This window comes from Chinchilla lanigera, unplaced genomic scaffold (assembly GCF_000276665.1).
Source record: "Chinchilla lanigera isolate Chin_1 unplaced genomic scaffold, ChiLan1.0 scaffold00005, whole genome shotgun sequence".
NCBI classification, from domain to species: Eukaryota; Metazoa; Chordata; class Mammalia; order Rodentia; family Chinchillidae; genus Chinchilla; species Chinchilla lanigera.
The window spans coordinates 11599939-11617425 of NW_004955406.1; the positions used below are offsets into that span (position 1 = coordinate 11599939).

The following is a 17487-nucleotide window of genomic DNA, read 5'->3' on the forward strand; positions in this document are numbered from 1 at the left end:
GCTAATTACTTCCTAACTTTCTCTCCAGCCAGCCTTACCCTTCCGGGAGGCATTCCATAGACTTAAAATATCCATTTATACACCTTAGACCCATCTGCGGAAACAGTGTGAACTGCTCTGGGAGCCAGGAGGGAAGCAAAGGATGCGCAGAAATCTGCAGTCCTTCCACAACTCACTGGTGAGAAAATGGCCTGAGATTTCACTTTGGCCTCAGCATTGCAAGTCCATATAAAAAGGTCAACACTTTCATCAGTGCATGAAGGTAGAGGAAAAAACTCTTCTATAGAACGGAAAAACTAAAGTGAGATACACAAGAAAGGCCAAAGAGGCAAGTACCACAAATCTGAATTACCTGGACATAATTACCACAAATCTGAATTACCAGATTGAATTAGCAACTAATGTTTTATGTAAAATGAAAGAGAAAGGGGGCAAAAAAAAGTGTTCTCAGTTTTCTAAGATGAACCTGACAGTCTTTCCTCTTCAATAAGAAAAAAGTCATTGAGATCTTCTTTACAACAGAAAGGGACAACATGCTGCACTTAGCCACTGGATCATTATGTCACTATCCAATAATGTGTAGTCATCAGTTAAGTAAACTATTAATAATCACATTGTCAAAGTTCGCAGTTGATAAAAGACAACATTACATTCTCTGAGAAGGTTTTCCCTGCCATACTGACGTTCTCACTCTTGGAGCTGACTAGAAGGGAGAGGATGGCATGGCTCCTTGGCAATGAGACTGACACAGAAAGATCTCTCCACATGCATGCGATGAGGTCACAGCAATAAAAGTGCAGAGAACACCCTTTGATCACTTTGGATGGACGAATGCTTTATGGCTGCTGGGATGAATACAGATTAGCTGGAGAAAAATAATGCACTGAGTTGAATTTCCACTTACCTCCATCATCCTCTTCAAGAATGCATATTTTAAAAAAAAGACAAGTTATTGTATTAAAAATTACTTACTCTGGCATTTTGTAAGCTACATCAAATAATGAAGAAAAAAAGTCTCAAATCCAATTATCATCTTCCAACTAAAATTCAGATGACTGTTTTCAATCAATTCTTTATTAAGTGTTCTTCCAGTATAGATGACCAATAACATGTTTCATAACTTTATAAAGGGCCCTAAATTTTAGCATGTGTTATTATATTTCAGTTAGAAAAGTTTAGAAAGATACTGTAGGGAAGAAAAAAACACCACAATATTATCATAATCAGTGATGCAAAATTGTTCACAGGATATGAACAACTGTTAAAAGGGCTCCTAATGAAATTGGTTAATTCTACTATATCTACACCTATGAATGGCTTAATAAATTTTAACATAAATAGTGTACATATAAAGGGATTGATACATTTAGTTGTACACTTTTTCTTTTAAGACTAAAAACATTTTTACTCATTTGCTTTATTTTCAGGTACTAGGTTGGAACTCCCTCATCTCTGAAGATCTTCAAGGAACTATCTCTGAGCACTTGATTAACTGCTCTCTGTGTGTGTTTTAATAAACAGAGTCCTACATGGAACAAATGTTCTTATCCTGGTTCTCATTTTCTGTTCATTTCAGGAAGTAGAGCTCACCTAGTACATACTAAGCAGTGTTTCAAAAGCAACAGATGTTTAAAAAGGGACACACAGGGCTGAGGTTAGGCCTCCACAGTGCCCTGGTGGAAAACAGACAGGAAAAAATACACTCCCGGCCCAGACTGCGATGAAAGCTGGGTTGGGCTCAGCAAACCTTTGACGTGATGAGTCACTCTTGGTTTTAAAGGGAACTTTTTTGTTTTAATTTTTTTTTTCTCTTTTTGAGACAGGGTCTCCCTATGCAGTTCATGCTGGCCTTGAGCTCACTTTGTAGCCCAGGCTCACCTCAAACTCGAAACCATCCTCCTCCTCAGTCTCCTGAGTGCTGGAATTACAGGCATGTGCCAGTATGCCCAGGAATTTATAAGGGAATTTATAAGAAAGGTAATGACAAAATCATTATAGCAACAGCAGCAAATATACTAAGCAAGGCACTGCATTACACATTAATAAGTTTCATGAACCCATGAAATCCTCAAAATAGCCCCATAATATTATTTGTGTGACTATTCTATAGATAACTAAATAGAGTACATTATTTAGGAAATTTCCTAAAGTCATAAAGTGGCAGAGCCCAGTCTCCTTGCTCTTATGTTATTCTTTTTTACTACAAGCCCAAATTAAGTTTCCAATGACTATCTTTCTTTCAGTAAGCCAATGAAGGTATGGCAGAGTGTCAGAGAACTCCGTACCCATGCTGCCATTCACAAAATCTGCTGGCATGAGATCTGTGAACAACAGTGATGCCCTTCTATCTACTCTTCACTCATTTATCAGGAGTGTTACTTCTTGATCAGAGCACCAAGAGAAAATTAAGACTTTATGGTGTCAAAATGGATTAAAAGCAAACGAATTCCATAAAGCATTGTTACACCAAAGTGATCCTCAATTCTGTATGACAGTGCGAAATGTTTCCCTAGAATCAGGCTGATGATCTGAGTCCCTAGATCAGATCTTCGTGCTACTGATGATAAAGCTGATGCTCATCTCATGTAATCTTCCCATCCAATAGCAAAACATACTTTAAGACAATAAAAAGAACCAAGAGAAAAAACAAAAATTTTAAAGAAAAAAATGACATCTGAATTGTAGATTTTTTTTAAGTTATTTAAGCCCTAGAGTTAATAAAAGTTTTATCCTGCTATCCCAGTTATCTCTGCTGGTAAAGACAATGATTAAGAAAAGCCAAAGAAAGCAGTTAAGTGAGGGCATTCAGAGTGAAGAGGCGTGGGGCCAGGGATATAGCTCAGTGGCATAAGCACCTGCCTGGCAAGTGTAAGGTCCTGAGTTCGATCCCCAGAACCAAGGTGAAAAACAGAATGAAGAAGCAAGGGCAGAAAAGGCTCTCTAGGGGCATCTTGGCTCAGATAGGAAGTGGAGCTTCGGCTTTCAGTCATGGCTCCAGCTAGATGTGTTCAGGGAAGAACCTTCAAGCTTCAGTGTACACAGCAACTACTGGAGAACGCTGCCCTGTTCCCTACCATTGTAACTCCACAACCTCGAGAATGAGGGATAAAATTCTTCAACTTCAGAAGACATCCAGTAAGTACTGCACGCACATGTCATGTCACACACCCTTAGAGCCCTTGCTGCCCAGGTCCTACCTGTCTCCGCATCCTTAGGCCTGCATTCTTCATCAGGAGGTCTCGATGGCGGCCACACAGATGGGACTCGCCTGGGAAACTGGCCTTCTGCGTAATCCAGGGTGTGCGTGGGTTGACTAACCGCAGCCCAGGTGTAAAGCTGATCTTGCTAAATGTGAAAATTAAAAATATACATATATGGTTAATTCAGTTATAAGGAAACAAGACTGATAAATTGCAAAATCACTTCTATGCGGAATCTAATTACTGTCTGACAGGAGTTGTGGCCATCCCCACCTGTGCTGGCCCATCAGAGAGTAGAGAGGGCGTGTCCATCTATGTGGGAATAAATCTCAGTTGCATAACTTGCTTTATCAGATGCTATCAGCACCACCCTTGTTCCAGTGTCCATGAGCCCAGCAGACCCAGATTTAAGTGGAAAAATATGGCCGCCGTATCCCAGACACACCAGGAAGTACAATCTCCCACCACAGAGCAAAAGTCTGCATGAAGGGGAAAAGTATAAAAATACTCAGGGTACACGTTCTTTGAGCTCTTCATGGACACTTTAAAATTGAAGTTTTGATTGAATTAAGTAAGACCTATCTCAGGCCAGTAGAGGGCTCTACCTCTTCTCCTATTGACTTCCAACAGAACAGCTTTCACCAAACTGTGCTTGGCTGTGACCTCTGAATTGGTGCAGTCCACTGAAGAAGACCGCTAAAAATGCCCACCATCTTACATAATCTGTGGGAGGGCTACAAAGATACAGTCAACGCTGGTGTTAGAATTTCACACCTCTGCCTGAAGAATTCAAACAGATGGTGTGTGTGTGTGTGCGCATGCATGTGCGCGTGCACGCGTGTGTGTGTGTGTGTGTGTGTGTGTGTGTGTTAATCTTAAGGACAACATGAATTGTGGTGACCAGAGTTGCCCTTCATATGTTGACTATCAGAAAACTTGAAGTAAGTATGTGGCCTACCTGTCACATGTTTTGGGGTTCCAGAGTATATGTTTTTCCTCTTTTTTTCTTTAACTTTTTGTCTGACAGCTTATTTTTATTTCTTTTATTGTATCTGTTCTTACTAATCTTTGGCCTATATGTGAATAAAGACATTATGACTATCAGGGGAATTATATAAAGTCTATTTATTGATTGTAATTTATTTGACTCGTTTATAAGATGAAAGACTGAATAGAAAATAGATTTACTGATTGTAGGCTGAATTGAACTCACAATACCTTGGTTTACATTTATCATTTAATTATTTTAAGGATTAGGACAACTCTATGGAATTGTTTTGAGGTGGTAGAGATTAGAAGAATAGCAATAACTAATCAGAATCAGAGCAACAGTGTCTGCAGTATACATTATTTTCTGATCTTCAAATGTTTTGTGTAGCTGTAATCATGATTCACATGCTTTTGATAACATAACATAGATTTTTTAAATAACTACATCATCCTCACACTTTTGTATTTCTGCTACAATCTTCACACTCAACTGTATAATAACACCAGTTATTATAAGCAGTTTTGGATAGAATGCATAAATGCAAACACCCAAAGCATCTCCAGCTCCCTTTGAAAGAATTCTAAAGCTAGAAGAGGATATTAAAATGATAAATATGAATAAATAATAAAAATATCAAAAAGACCAATCTCAGGATGAGCTGGAGTCACTGAAATGTTTAAAGATAACATAAAATGTTTTCTTGGTTGTGTTCAAAGAAGCACTAATATCACTACTAAGGAGAGAGCAGATTTTCTTGAGAGGAAGTTAGCATCAAAAGAATGTAAAACAACTAATTCTTTTTGAGACAATTCTTACAGAAGCATTTCCTAAGGGGAAAATAAAACAGTGATAAGCAAAACTATTCATACATTAGAATATATTTATTCCAGTGTTACTTACATTCAAAAAGAACAGAATTGCAAAAAAAATAAAAATATGAATAAAACAGTATGCATATATGGTGAAGTAATCAGAAACCTTTAAAATTATATCTCAACGGCAGAGCAAAAAGGCAACTAAGTAATCCAGTCAGTCTATTCCCCAGACACGTCATTCTGAACAGGTAACCATATACCAAACTACAGCCATCCCAAGAGCTCACAAGGCCAGATTAGGGACTACATTGCCTGACTTTGATGTAACGAGAAAAGATGCAGTGAAAGGACATAAAGAGTTGCCTGCCTGACCACTCCCCAGCTCCAAAGCAGAGACAGATGCCTCTTGCTTGGGGTACACAGAAGGAGGTAAGTTCAGGCCTTAGACTTGAAACCCAGTAGCAGGCCTTCTACACTGAAACACAGCACTTGGTGGAGCTCCACGACCCCTTCACCTGGGCCAAGACTCAAGGATCGCCCCAACTGAAACTGCATTAGTTAGGCAGCTAAGTGACTATATGGTTTGAATCTAAAATATTCCCCAAAGGTAAGCTGATAAGCTTCTGGAAGGCAATTAGTTATGGAGGACCCTAAGTTCCTTAAATGGATTAATCCACTAATGAGATCTGAATTTGATGGCACTAATTGGGCAGTGACGGACACAGGTAGGGGTTAGCTGAAGCGAGTGGATCATGGGGCCATAACCTTAGGGATACACCTTTTCCTCTCCAATTTTTTTCCTTTCTCCCTGCTTCCTGGCTGCCACAAGCTAAGCAGCTTTACTCTTCCATGCCCTTTTGCCATGATGTTCTGTTTCATCGCAGGCCCACAGCAATGGAACCACCCAACCATGGACTGAAACCTCTACAACCATGAGCCACAATAAACCTTTCCTCTTCTAAGCTGGTACTTTCAAGTAGTTGGTTACTATGACAACCAGCTGACTAACACAAGGACTGTCTCCGCCAACCTGTCCCCAAACTCAGGCAGCAGACTGGAGACCAAGCTTCCATGAGTTGCCGGCACAGAACTTCACCACGGAGCTCATTATTGGGCCTACTGTGTGAGATTTAGCACCAGGCGGAAACCAAAGGCCCAGATAGATACATAGGCCAGAGCTCACAGATGGAACCTCTAGATCTGTCCAGCATCAGGTGAAAACCTTCACCTTGGGAGAACAGACTCAAGGTTTGCCCTACATCACTACCAGTCTTGGAGTGGACCTGGGCACACTCCCCCACCACCCTGACTGCAGAGGTCTCCCAGGCTATGAAACGAAGATGAGACTCACTTTATCCCCAGCCTTGGTGGCTGTCTGCACCCTCCATTTCGCCAGCACAGCTATGCCCATGCCACTGATCAAGGACAGAACCTTAAGAGCTGCCTAGGCACCAAGTAGCGACCCATATACTACAGAGACAGACAGACATGTCTCAGGCTACCTCACTGCCAGCCTCACTGTGGGCCTTGGGTTGTCCCCTGTTATACTGCTCAGGACCTTTAGGCTACGAGAGTCAGATGCAAACCAGCCCTGGTAGCCAAGGGCCTGCTTTCACCAATGTTACCCTAATCTTGGACATCAGAGCACGGAGCAAAACCCCACTTGCTGAGGGTTGAGCAGGACAGAAAGCACAGTACTCTGCTGCCTTGGAACTCACTGCTGAGCTGGTGAAACGTAACACTGGGAAAACCATAAAGGCCTCCATCTCCAGAGCCTGGAGATACAGGAAGAACGAACCAAGATGGAATGAATTAATTCAGTAAATACTGACTAGTGACTCAGTAGTACAGCACTTGCTTACCATGAATGAGGCCCTGGGTTTAATACTCAGTACTACACACAAAAGAGACAGCAAATGAATACTGACACTGCAAGCAGCATTAATGTCTGGTGGATTTCATATAGAAAAAGACTTAAGAGAACAGTATGTAAGTTGGGAGTGAAATTTTTAAGTTAAAGAATCTTAAGATTGCCTAGTTTGTCTGGAAACAGGCAAACACAATGTCTCTCGAGGTAGAAAGGGGACCGATGCGTGCCTAGCCTGGAAGTTTGCAGGGACATGGGAGTGCCTATTAATGAGAAGCGGCCTCTGCTGGGATGATGAAAATATTCTAAATGTGACTGTGGTATTTGTGGCACCATTCCATAAATAGAGGAAAAATCATTGACCTGTATACTTCACATGGGTGAATGGTATGGTATGTTCATTATATCTGAAAAAAGCTATTATTAAAATAAAAAGGGTATATGCCACCACCAACAAAAGCTACAGAAAAGAACTTATCAGAACATTAAGCAGTACATAATATACACAGTATATAAGAATTTCAAAGTGCAATAGATGTGTGCAATATTTGCTTTTAATTATGAAAGCATAAATGCTGTGAGCATGTAGGTATCTGGTTATATATAACCTATCGGCATAAGCTTTCTAATGAGCACACTGAAAGATAACGGAGAATTTTGGAGGTAGATGATCTAGTATAAAGGAAGAGTGCAGGCAAAACTGTACATGCCAAAAATTTGCAGGTATCAAAAGATAAAGCAAAATTGTGTGTTTTAAAGATAGTCACTAAAGGCAGCCCACCCAGCCCCCTTCTGTCCCTTTCTTGGACAGAAGCTTTCTTTCCCTCAATACATATATTCTGCTCTTAGGTCTCCATTTTTGGAAATTGAACAGTAAAATTCTAAATCACCTATTATTCAAAAAAGCCAACACACAGAATCAAAAGTAGAAAGTATTTTTGAAAAAATAATGAAAATACCTCATGCCATCACTTTCGGGATGCAGCTAGTTATGCTAAGCGGAAAATGTTGAGGTCTCAACATACATATTAAAAAAAGAAGGCTGAAAACCAGTAAGTTAAATATCTATTTCAAGAATTTAGGGAGGTGGGGATCGGGGCATGGTGGTGCATGTTGGTAATCCCAGAAATCTGAGAGGCTGAAACAGGAAGATCGCAAGTTTGAGCCCAGCCTGGGCAACCCAGTGACTTAGACCATGTCTCAAAATAAAACAGAGTAAGGATGTGAGCCCATGGGAGTGCTCTGAGTTTAATCCCCAGGACCTACCTCAAAACAAGAGTTTAGAGGGGAAGGAAATCCCCCACTATGTAGTCCAAAGAAGGGAGCAGAAAAAAGCACTTGTAAAATACTAGATAAAATACTAGTAAAGTACAGACTAAAGTACTAGTAAAATAGTCTTCAAAGAAGTCCTCTAGCAAAGCGAATAAAATGGAACACATTTGACAGTGTAAATAGCCAGTAGAGATACAAATAAGTAATGTCAAAAATGAAAAAAAATTGCAACTATAATTGTTAAAGTGGTAAGAAGACATTAGAAAAACTTTATATCAAAAAATTTTATTAAAGAAAGTGGATACATTTTATTTTAAAATGCAACTAACCAAAAACAGAAAATGTAAAGGGCCCCAGAACTAACTTTGATGTTCTTTGTGGCGTCTTGGTGATTACTTGTACAGTAGTCCCAATAATGACTCTTTTCCTCTGCAAAGTGAGATGGATTTGCCTATCACACAAGCAACAGAGTACCCTCTTACATTATCTTCTGGCCGCTTTGTTATTTCGTCTTTCACATCTAAATCTACGATCACCTGAAAAGAAGTGCTGTGTGAGTGGGAGATCACGTATCGTTATATGCTTTATATGACAACCCAGTTGGGCAAGCCCCTTCTGTTTATTTCAATGCTCTAACACAGTAGCGCCTTTGTTGTTAACTGTACCCCTGCACAAGTATTCGGAAGCTTACTTTCTCACTTGCTGCTGCATTGCAATAGGTCTTGGTATCTGGAACAGTACCATTTTTAGATTATCTTGCTTATTGTAGAATCCTCTAATGTAAATTTTTGTTTCAGTTTGTCACATTCCATTAAAGCGGTTTGAAGACAAGTGAAAATCTTCCAATCCAGTGTGATATGTCCATATATTTCAGTCATTTCTAATTTCTTTCATAAAAGTTGATCAGTTTCTGCAGAGGCCATGGACTTTTTTTCTGAAGTGCTGGGGATCAAAATCAAGGCCCTGTGCAAGCAGACCCACATTTTTATTCAGTGACTTCTTAGATATTTGATTATGATGCTTTTAATGCTGCTTTAAAAGCATTCTTTGTAAAAGACTTAAAAGCTTATGTTTGCTGACAGGGAAACGTAACTGATTTCTGAATATTGATTTTGAATTAGTAATCATGGAAATTTCATTATTTCTATTAATCTGTACATTTGACATTTTATCTGTGAATTTATTCTAAAAATTTATAAAATCATGTCATTAAATATGGCCATTTTAGTCCTTCAGTTTCTTCTTTCTTTACCCTCAAGACGGGGTAGTCATCACCGGGCTCTATCCTGTATGGTGACCCACCCTCACACTATGGAGGTATGTCTTTTCCTACTTTTCCTTGGCCCACAGTGGCGCTTCAGAGCCTGTTTCTTTTTCTACTTTTCATAAAACTTTGCTACCATTAAGAAAAAAAAGACTGGATAGAAATAACTGTTAAATATAAGACAGAGCAATGATAGTGAAGCACTCTTTTCTCACTCCCAAACTTTAAAAAACAAATACATATAATAACATTTGCTGTAGCATTTTTGTAATTGCCCTCTATCACATGAAGTTTCCTTCTGTTTCCTAAGAATTTCTATCATTATTGGATGATAGAATTTGATATAGTTTATCAAATTTATTTCTGATTACCTCTACTGAGAATTACAGTGTACTTTTTTCTGCTTTATTGTATTAATATAGAAAATTGCAAACACTTCATTTTAAAGAAAAAGCCTACCTTACTTTCCTGGAATTAACCCCACTTGGTTGTGACATATAATTTAATGGACTTTAAAATATGAAACCAGGTTTCCATTCCATTTATACATTTCTGTATTAAATCTGCAAATGTTTTGTTAAGGAGTATTTTATTTATATTCATCAAGGATACTATCTGCTTGCTCTCTGATGACATCTGGTTCTGGTATCAGGGAATTTTGTCTCAAATATAAGCTGGGCATCTTTTGTTCCTCTTCTATTTTGTGAAAGAGCCTACATGACTTGTATTATTTCTTCTTTAAATATTTGGTACAATTCAACAATGAAGCCATCTGGACCCAGAATTTCCTTGTTTTGTTAATAAACCTGTTTACTGATGACTAAAAAATAAATAAAAATGGGGAGGGATAAAAGCTAAAAGAGAATGTATGTGTATATGCATACAATTCTTTATACCTCAAGAAAGCTAAAAAAAAATTATAAAGCTCAGAGGAAAGCAATAAATGAGTAATCAGAGCTATTCAAAATGAAACAGGATCTCCCCATACTATGTTCTGAGATTTGAATGATAGTATACATAGGCTTTCTGATATGGTTATAAGTTTGGTATAAAGTCTGTTTCACTTTGAAGATTCTGTTAATTTATTTTACTAAACTTCCAATTCTCATGTAGTCAGAACACAGCAATAACCACCAGCTCTTGGATGAGTAAGGAATACCACTCTGAACTCCATGACAAGAGAGAAAAGTGATCGCTCAGGTGTGTTAAGAGCGGGGCTGTTATTGCTCAATAGAGAAGCTAAATGGGCTAGAAATAACAGCAAAAGAAAAAAGTAAGTGTAGAACCTAGAAAAAAAATGGGTAATAGTGATCTTCTAGGACTAATAACAAATTACTAAAGGTCATCTGGAAGACCCAAACACAGTATCTTTTATTTCTAATGAAGCTAAAGCAACTCTTTCAATCTAAGTACAGTAGGTGGAAGACAGGTACAAAGAGAAGTTCCAAGCAGTAAATTTAGTAAACCACAGGAAAAGGCAGTCTGTATAATTTAGTTACGTGGACAAGCAGCCAACTTCTTAAAATTCATTCATTGCTCATCTGCTTCTTTGGTATCACAAGAACATTCTACCGTCAACTACACAATGCAAATCTCATCAAATCTCAGAGTTAAGGGAAATAAAACAGTTAGGGGGTAGAGAAATAATGCACACACCGTATGTGCTGTACCAGTGAGCAACACCCTCAAATCTTTGGGTGAAGATGAAACAATATGGATGCTATTCCCACACCACCTAAAGACAAGAAGCTGGAAATAGTTTGCCTCACTTTGATTATCTTTTATTATCTAGAGGATGTAGTTGGTCAAATGATGACTGCTGTTAACCCAACTAGTTGAGAAACCAACTGGAAAGAAAAGATCACATGAACTCTCTTTGCAGGCCCAATGATCTTCATGTTTGGTTGGGAAGTGGGGGGTCTTCAGGAGGAGATTAAGAATTAAGAAACAAAAGATAAATTGCAAATATATTAAGAATACAACTGTAGTATTAATTAGCTCAAGTCTTAAGAGGTGCTACATCAGAATGGAAGTTCTTAGGTTAGTAATATTCAGCCTGTCGTTCTAACACCCGGATACTGTGTAAGAACACGGATTTGCATGAGAGATGTATGAGGAAAAAAAAAAAACCACCTGAGCCAGGCGCTGTGGTGCACACCCATAATCCCAGCACTCAGGAGGCTGAGGCAGGAGGATCAGTGAGTTCGAGACCAGCCTGGGCTACAAAGTGAGCTCAAGGCCAGCCTGAACTGCATAGGGAGACACTGTCTCAAAAAGACAAAAAAAGAAAGATGTATGAGAGGCCAGGAGGAATGTTCATTATCAATTAATCAGGCACAAAACATGGGACGGTTATATTGAGTCAGTAAGGCCTCACAACAGAGCCTGAGAAGCACCATGGGAAAGCTTCTCAGTAGGTAGATCAAATTTGGGTATAGGGGAAATGAGTTATGTGATTTTTTTTTTTTTGAGGAAAAAGATGATCTATATTTAGAAATTCATTTCCATTCAACATGACAACTGAATTGTTGTTTAACCTTGATGAAAAAAGAAGAAGGAAAAAAAAACCACTCAAGTCTAAATGTCTCTTCCCTAATCAGGCAGTAGTGAGGAAGAACATCTAACCAATCTTACGGTCTTAATAAATTCCATAACATCAGCACTGTGCTGAGCACCCCCAGGGAAGTGAGCTGATTTACCCAAGGTCATAGAAATCCTGAAAAATAAAGCCTGGTTTTCCTATATCTAATTAAGCATATAGGCTTCCCTGTATTAGAAGGTTGACTTTATACTTTGGAGTCTCGAAAAAATAATGTTTTTTTAAACATCCAAGCTGAATTTAAATTGGCATCCTGACTGAATTAAATATTTAAAGTATCTTTTTAGAATTATCCAGCTGAAAGAAGTAAAAAATCAAATGAGAAATGCAAGATCATATGGCAGTTAGGGAATACTTTTGGAGTTAAAGAAAATTAATTTTAAATGCTGTATCTTACTTTTAATCTCAAACAAATACATTAATCTCCTTGAAACTCAATTTTCCCTTTGTAACATGAGGACATTATGAGATAACTTTTGCAAATCATGGTGCCTCGATTTTATAGTATATGTTCAATAAATAATACCAGCCCCAGTTATTAATAAGTTATTAGGAGCATTACTAGTTTTACCTTTAAATAATCCAGACAAAAAGCTTAGATCTTTTCCATTACAATACTTCTGAAAAAAATGAAAATAAATTACAGGACAGCAGCACACAGCCATTACCAAGGCTATTATTTCTCAATGGCAGAGATTTCAAGGTAAATGTTTAACTAATATAATTATGACTAAGGAATTGTTTTACTGAAGCCATCCATATACTCTTACAGATTACTTTCTTTGCATAGAAAGTAATCTTCTCACTTAAATAAATAATGAATCCTGATAGGTAGATCTATTATTTTGTAAAATCAGCAGTTAAATGCCTTTTATCACACAAAAATTTTTTTTTCTTAACTTTCATTTTTTTAGGTCTCAGAAAGTACAGTTAAGAGTAAACATAGCTGGGTGTGGTGGTACCTGCCTGTAATCCCAGCATTCAGGAGGCTAAGACAGGAGGATTGCTATGAGTTGAAGGCCAGCCTGGGCTACATAGTGAGACCCCACCTCAAAAAAAAAAACCAAACAACAAGGGGCTGGGGATTTAGCTCAGCGGCAAAGCACCTGCCTGGCAAGCGCAAGGTCGTGAGTTCAGTTCCTGGTACCGGAGAAAACCCAAAAAAAAAAAAAAAAAAACCAAACAACAAAAAAAAGCAAATGAGCTTTAAAAATTTGTAATTCTATTGTTATCCACTCTTCTTAAGGACTTTTAAAAGATTGTTCAACCATCAATGTAAATCTTTTTTTGTTTGTTTCTAAAACTTAGTTTTCTTCTTGTCTTTCCTATGTATTATTCAACTGATGATTGCATGTATTAAGCTAATAATCTAAAATATCTCACTGACCTGTAGACATTCAAATACCACTCCTTCCTCATCAAAACATTTCACTTTATCTTTGCTAGATACAGGTCCCAATGGACCTTTTCTAGATTTCATGAGGCCCTCCCACCACAGAGTAGATCTTATCTCCCCTACCATCCCGGAGCCAACCGGGATCTCCAGCCAGACAGCTTTAGTCTGTTCTAATGCAGAGGTGGGAAGTAATTTTTAGAAGTTCCTCTTATGAAGTCTGTTTACTGTCTCCATTTCAGAGACTAAAACCTGCTATTGCTTCCTCCTCCCACACCATTACCAGACCCAATTTCCTGACTCAGCATCCTCCCTCACACTTCCTTTGAAATGCAGCTTGAGCAACGGGGATGGGTTAGAACAAAACCCCTCTCCAGACCCATATCTTTTGAGCAGGTAATCAATACATTTTTAAGTATCCTAAAAGAAATTTCTCTACGTCAAGAATGGCTTGGAATTTAAGCAAATCGTTCTTGATCTACTTCAGTGTATCCCTCAGCAATACACATTTATAAAAATCCCACTTAAAAGAGTAAAGCCTCTAACTGACTTAGATATACCAGTATACACATAGACTTTTTTCCTGAGAAGTAACTAAGGACTAACAAACTGAAAAGTGTTCATCAAAACTTTTGAGAATAGGAAACATCAAAAATTACCTCTCAAATACTACACCCATTCAATCTGCCAAAGTAGAAGCCTTGATCTTTGATAGGATGACACCTCCGAAATCCAGTAAGCCCCCAATATCAAACCTTGCCATGTCGGATATGGCCCTAGAACCCCCTTCTCATTCATTCCCAACCCCTTGCTCTCGGACTTCATTTAAAGATTTCATTGATCTCTTACAGGCATGGCTTCCTTGTAGCTTCCCCTCCACCATGCAACAAGCCATCTTCATCAAAGAACAAAGAGGAGCATGTTCATTTCTTAGTCCTTAAAGTCTCTGAGGCCTGTAATGATTCAGAGGTAGAACTTGCCCTGTTGAGGAGCACGTAAAGAAGTCCTCAGCGATGCCCAACTGCTCATCGCTGTCTCCTTTCGTGCTTCACAATTGCCCTTTGTTTCTGCCACCAGGATGGTTCACCATTTCCTGAGTGTGTCTGGATCTTTCAGAGCTCCAGGCCTCCGAGGCAGAGGTTAATTTTCTTTCTCAAAACAATTTGCCTTTTCCAACTTGCACACTCCTACTCAACTTTTCAGTGCAGGTTGAAATGCCATCTTTCGAGAGTGGGGGCCTTCTTCCCCAGGCAGAATCAACTGCTGCACTCCTGTGTTCCATGGTACTTTGTAGTACTTACACCAGCACTTCCTCTGTTAGAGCTACGAGTTCTCTCTCACACACTGTCTGTGACAGAGACAACCTGAATAGCACATACACTCTCCTAAGACCAGGACTATGCATTATTCTTAAATGGGAAGGCGCTGTAGATGCCATTTATTGAATTCTCTATCAGTTAGCTTTACCAAAATCTAATAAAAGGTGTATGAAACTCAGTGGAGGCAACATGTGGGATTTCCTCCTAGCTCCACCTTCTTCTAGAAACTTAACTGTGCAATCCTGGCTTCTCTGCCCACAAGAAAAATATATAACCAGTTCAAGAAATGCTTTTTGATAATCAAGGGAGACTAAGTAAGATAATACTAAGTAAGATAATACAGTATATGAATTCTCTCAGGCTGGCAGGAATATAAAAACAAAATCAAGTAATGTCTCTGGAAATGACCTAGAACACATCGTGAACTGTCCGTGTCACCAATAGGAACCAAGGCTCATGTAAAACGAGAGAGCTGACCACTGCTGCACTGTCAGTAGAAAGCAAATCCCAAACTCAAGCTCATCTGTGGAGTCGACCCCATACTCCATAATGCTCTCTTCATAAGTGAAAACCCCTTCTACGTTCCTTATTATACAGAAGAAATTAAGTAATTTACACAAAGTCATAGAGCTGCAGGGTGAATAAGATAGAATTCAAATCCAAATACGCCTAAACTCAAAATCCAAGTGCCCTTTGGTCAACAGCCCATGGACTACTATAAAAGTGATAAGCATATTTGAAGATGGAGAAGAATGATGTGTGCCTCAGGAAAGGTGCCAATGTTGTAAGTCAAAATAAGAGTCCCTGTGGGCAGGGTTATGAGCAAAAAGTTCCTCAAAGAACAGAGGTATTAGAAGTATTAGAAAAGTAAAAATTAAAGTTAAAAAAAATTTTGAAAACTACTATATTAAAAACCAAAACCATGAAAGAAGAGCTTTCAGAAAAGGAGAGAAAACCAGCAAATCAGGGACAAAGAATTATGGGGTGGGGCGGGGGGTGAGTGGAACAGTGCACCTGTCCATCAAGAGGAGCAGAAAAGTAAAAGCAAGGACAAAGGAGAAGCGAGGAGTATGAGCGCCTCAAACATAGTCAGGACATGTGTTTAATTAGAGCTAAGCATGGTGGTGCATGCCTGTAATCCCAGCTACTTGGGAGACTGAGGCAGAAGAAGCATTTCTCCAGGAGTTCAGAGTCAACCTGGGCAACATAGCAACACAATATATTTTACAAAGAAAAGAAAGAAAAAAGCAGGAATGGAGAGCTCTTGAAGTTTGAGAATTAAAATGAAATAAATCTCACCTGGTCAGTCCAAAACATATCACAGAGAGTAAGAAAATAGGGAGTGAATCCAGGCAAGTAGCCTACAGCAGAGTAGAGGTGGTGGCCCTAAGGGCTTGACAGGGAGATCCTCCACAATGCTGAGGATCCAAGTGAGAGGTGATAGAGTCATTGAGGCAGACAGCAAAGGTCAGAGCCCGGAACACAGCAGAAGAGCAACGCCACTCCAATGAAGTGGGACCATCTGATGACGTTTTTCAAAGGGATCTAGCTTCAGATACTGTGGATGTAAGAAGCCTATGGAACGCCAAGCTGGAGACGGTCATCAGGTGGACAGAGATGCACAGACGGAACTTGGAAAAGTGGCTGGAGGCAGGAATCTGCATACAAGGGCATAAGTATGCACCTATGCGTGCAGAAAGGCAAAAGGAACTGGAGCAGGGAGAAATCGAGGATTTTCCATTGGGAAGCCACCACATTTCAACAGCAGGAAAAAGGAAGGACAAAAAAATGTGTTTTGTAGAAATCCAAGTAATGAAGAGTTTTTAGCAAGCCTTGATTAACTGCCCCAAATCTTACCAGGAGTAAAGGAAATTCTCCAAACTCAGGGAACACACATATCTTTTCGGAAATAGCTTAAGTACATTAATGGGACAAGATACTAGATAATAAGGGTTGAAATAATGGTAGAAAAACCGAAGTCATTGCTCCAGGAATTTTGTAAGAAGAGATAGACTTAAGATGAAATTGGGAAATGCATATAAAACTACAAAGGTCTCAGTAAAATTCACCAACTTTCCCAGGTCAGGGTGGGCTGGGTTGTTGCTGAGGAAGAGGAGAAGGTGCTGAGAACAAGGAAGGGCGGAGAGCAGGCATCAACGGTGCAGAACAAAACGCCTGCTAAGCATAAGAAGCAAGCAGATGGCATGGACAGGGCCTCAGGAAAGTCAAGGGTGGTTCACTGTCACCATCTTGTGGCTCTCTCTGCCAACCCCTGAAAGCCATGAGTAAGGGAGCGAGAAGCCGTGAGAAGCCAAACAGACACTATAAAAGGTCAGAAGGCTGAGGACTGCAGAAGAGCAGCAGGCTTCTCTCTACCCAGTTCTGCTTACTCAAGCAGCAAAGGTTCCGGAAGTAGAATTTCCTAAACTGATAGTCTAGCAAGACGTTAGTTTCTAGGGATCCTATCTGTGCTGAAGACTCCAGCTGACCCCAGATGTAGGCACATGCTATAGGGCCACTGCGCTGATGCTTCCCGGCAATGTAGGACAAGCCCAGGAAGAGAAGAGGCCGGCATGAAGCTGCTCCACGACACAATCATAGGAACCAATTTGGAAACAGAAGCAAAGGGTCAAGTATTTGGAAGCTGTCCATCACATAGACACGCCCCTCCTGACTTTCTGGGAGTCTAGATCAAAGAAAGAGATGGGATAGGAGGTTGGGGTAGGAGTGCGGGGTGGAGGTGAAGTTGGAGATAGGAAGGAAGGAA

General features: G+C 39.5%; 1 protein-coding gene across 1 annotated transcript in view; it reads right to left on the bottom strand.

Moving 5' to 3' along the window:
* The window catches only part of Fmn2 (formin 2), a 307518-nt gene that overhangs the window by 241354 nt on the left and 48677 nt on the right, over window positions 1-17487 (bottom strand). Inside the window, exon 4 of the mRNA XM_005375457.1 lies at window positions 3198-3345. Coding sequence (XP_005375514.1) covers window positions 3198-3345 — 148 coding nt within the window. The remainder of the gene's footprint in view (window positions 1-3197; window positions 3346-17487) is intronic.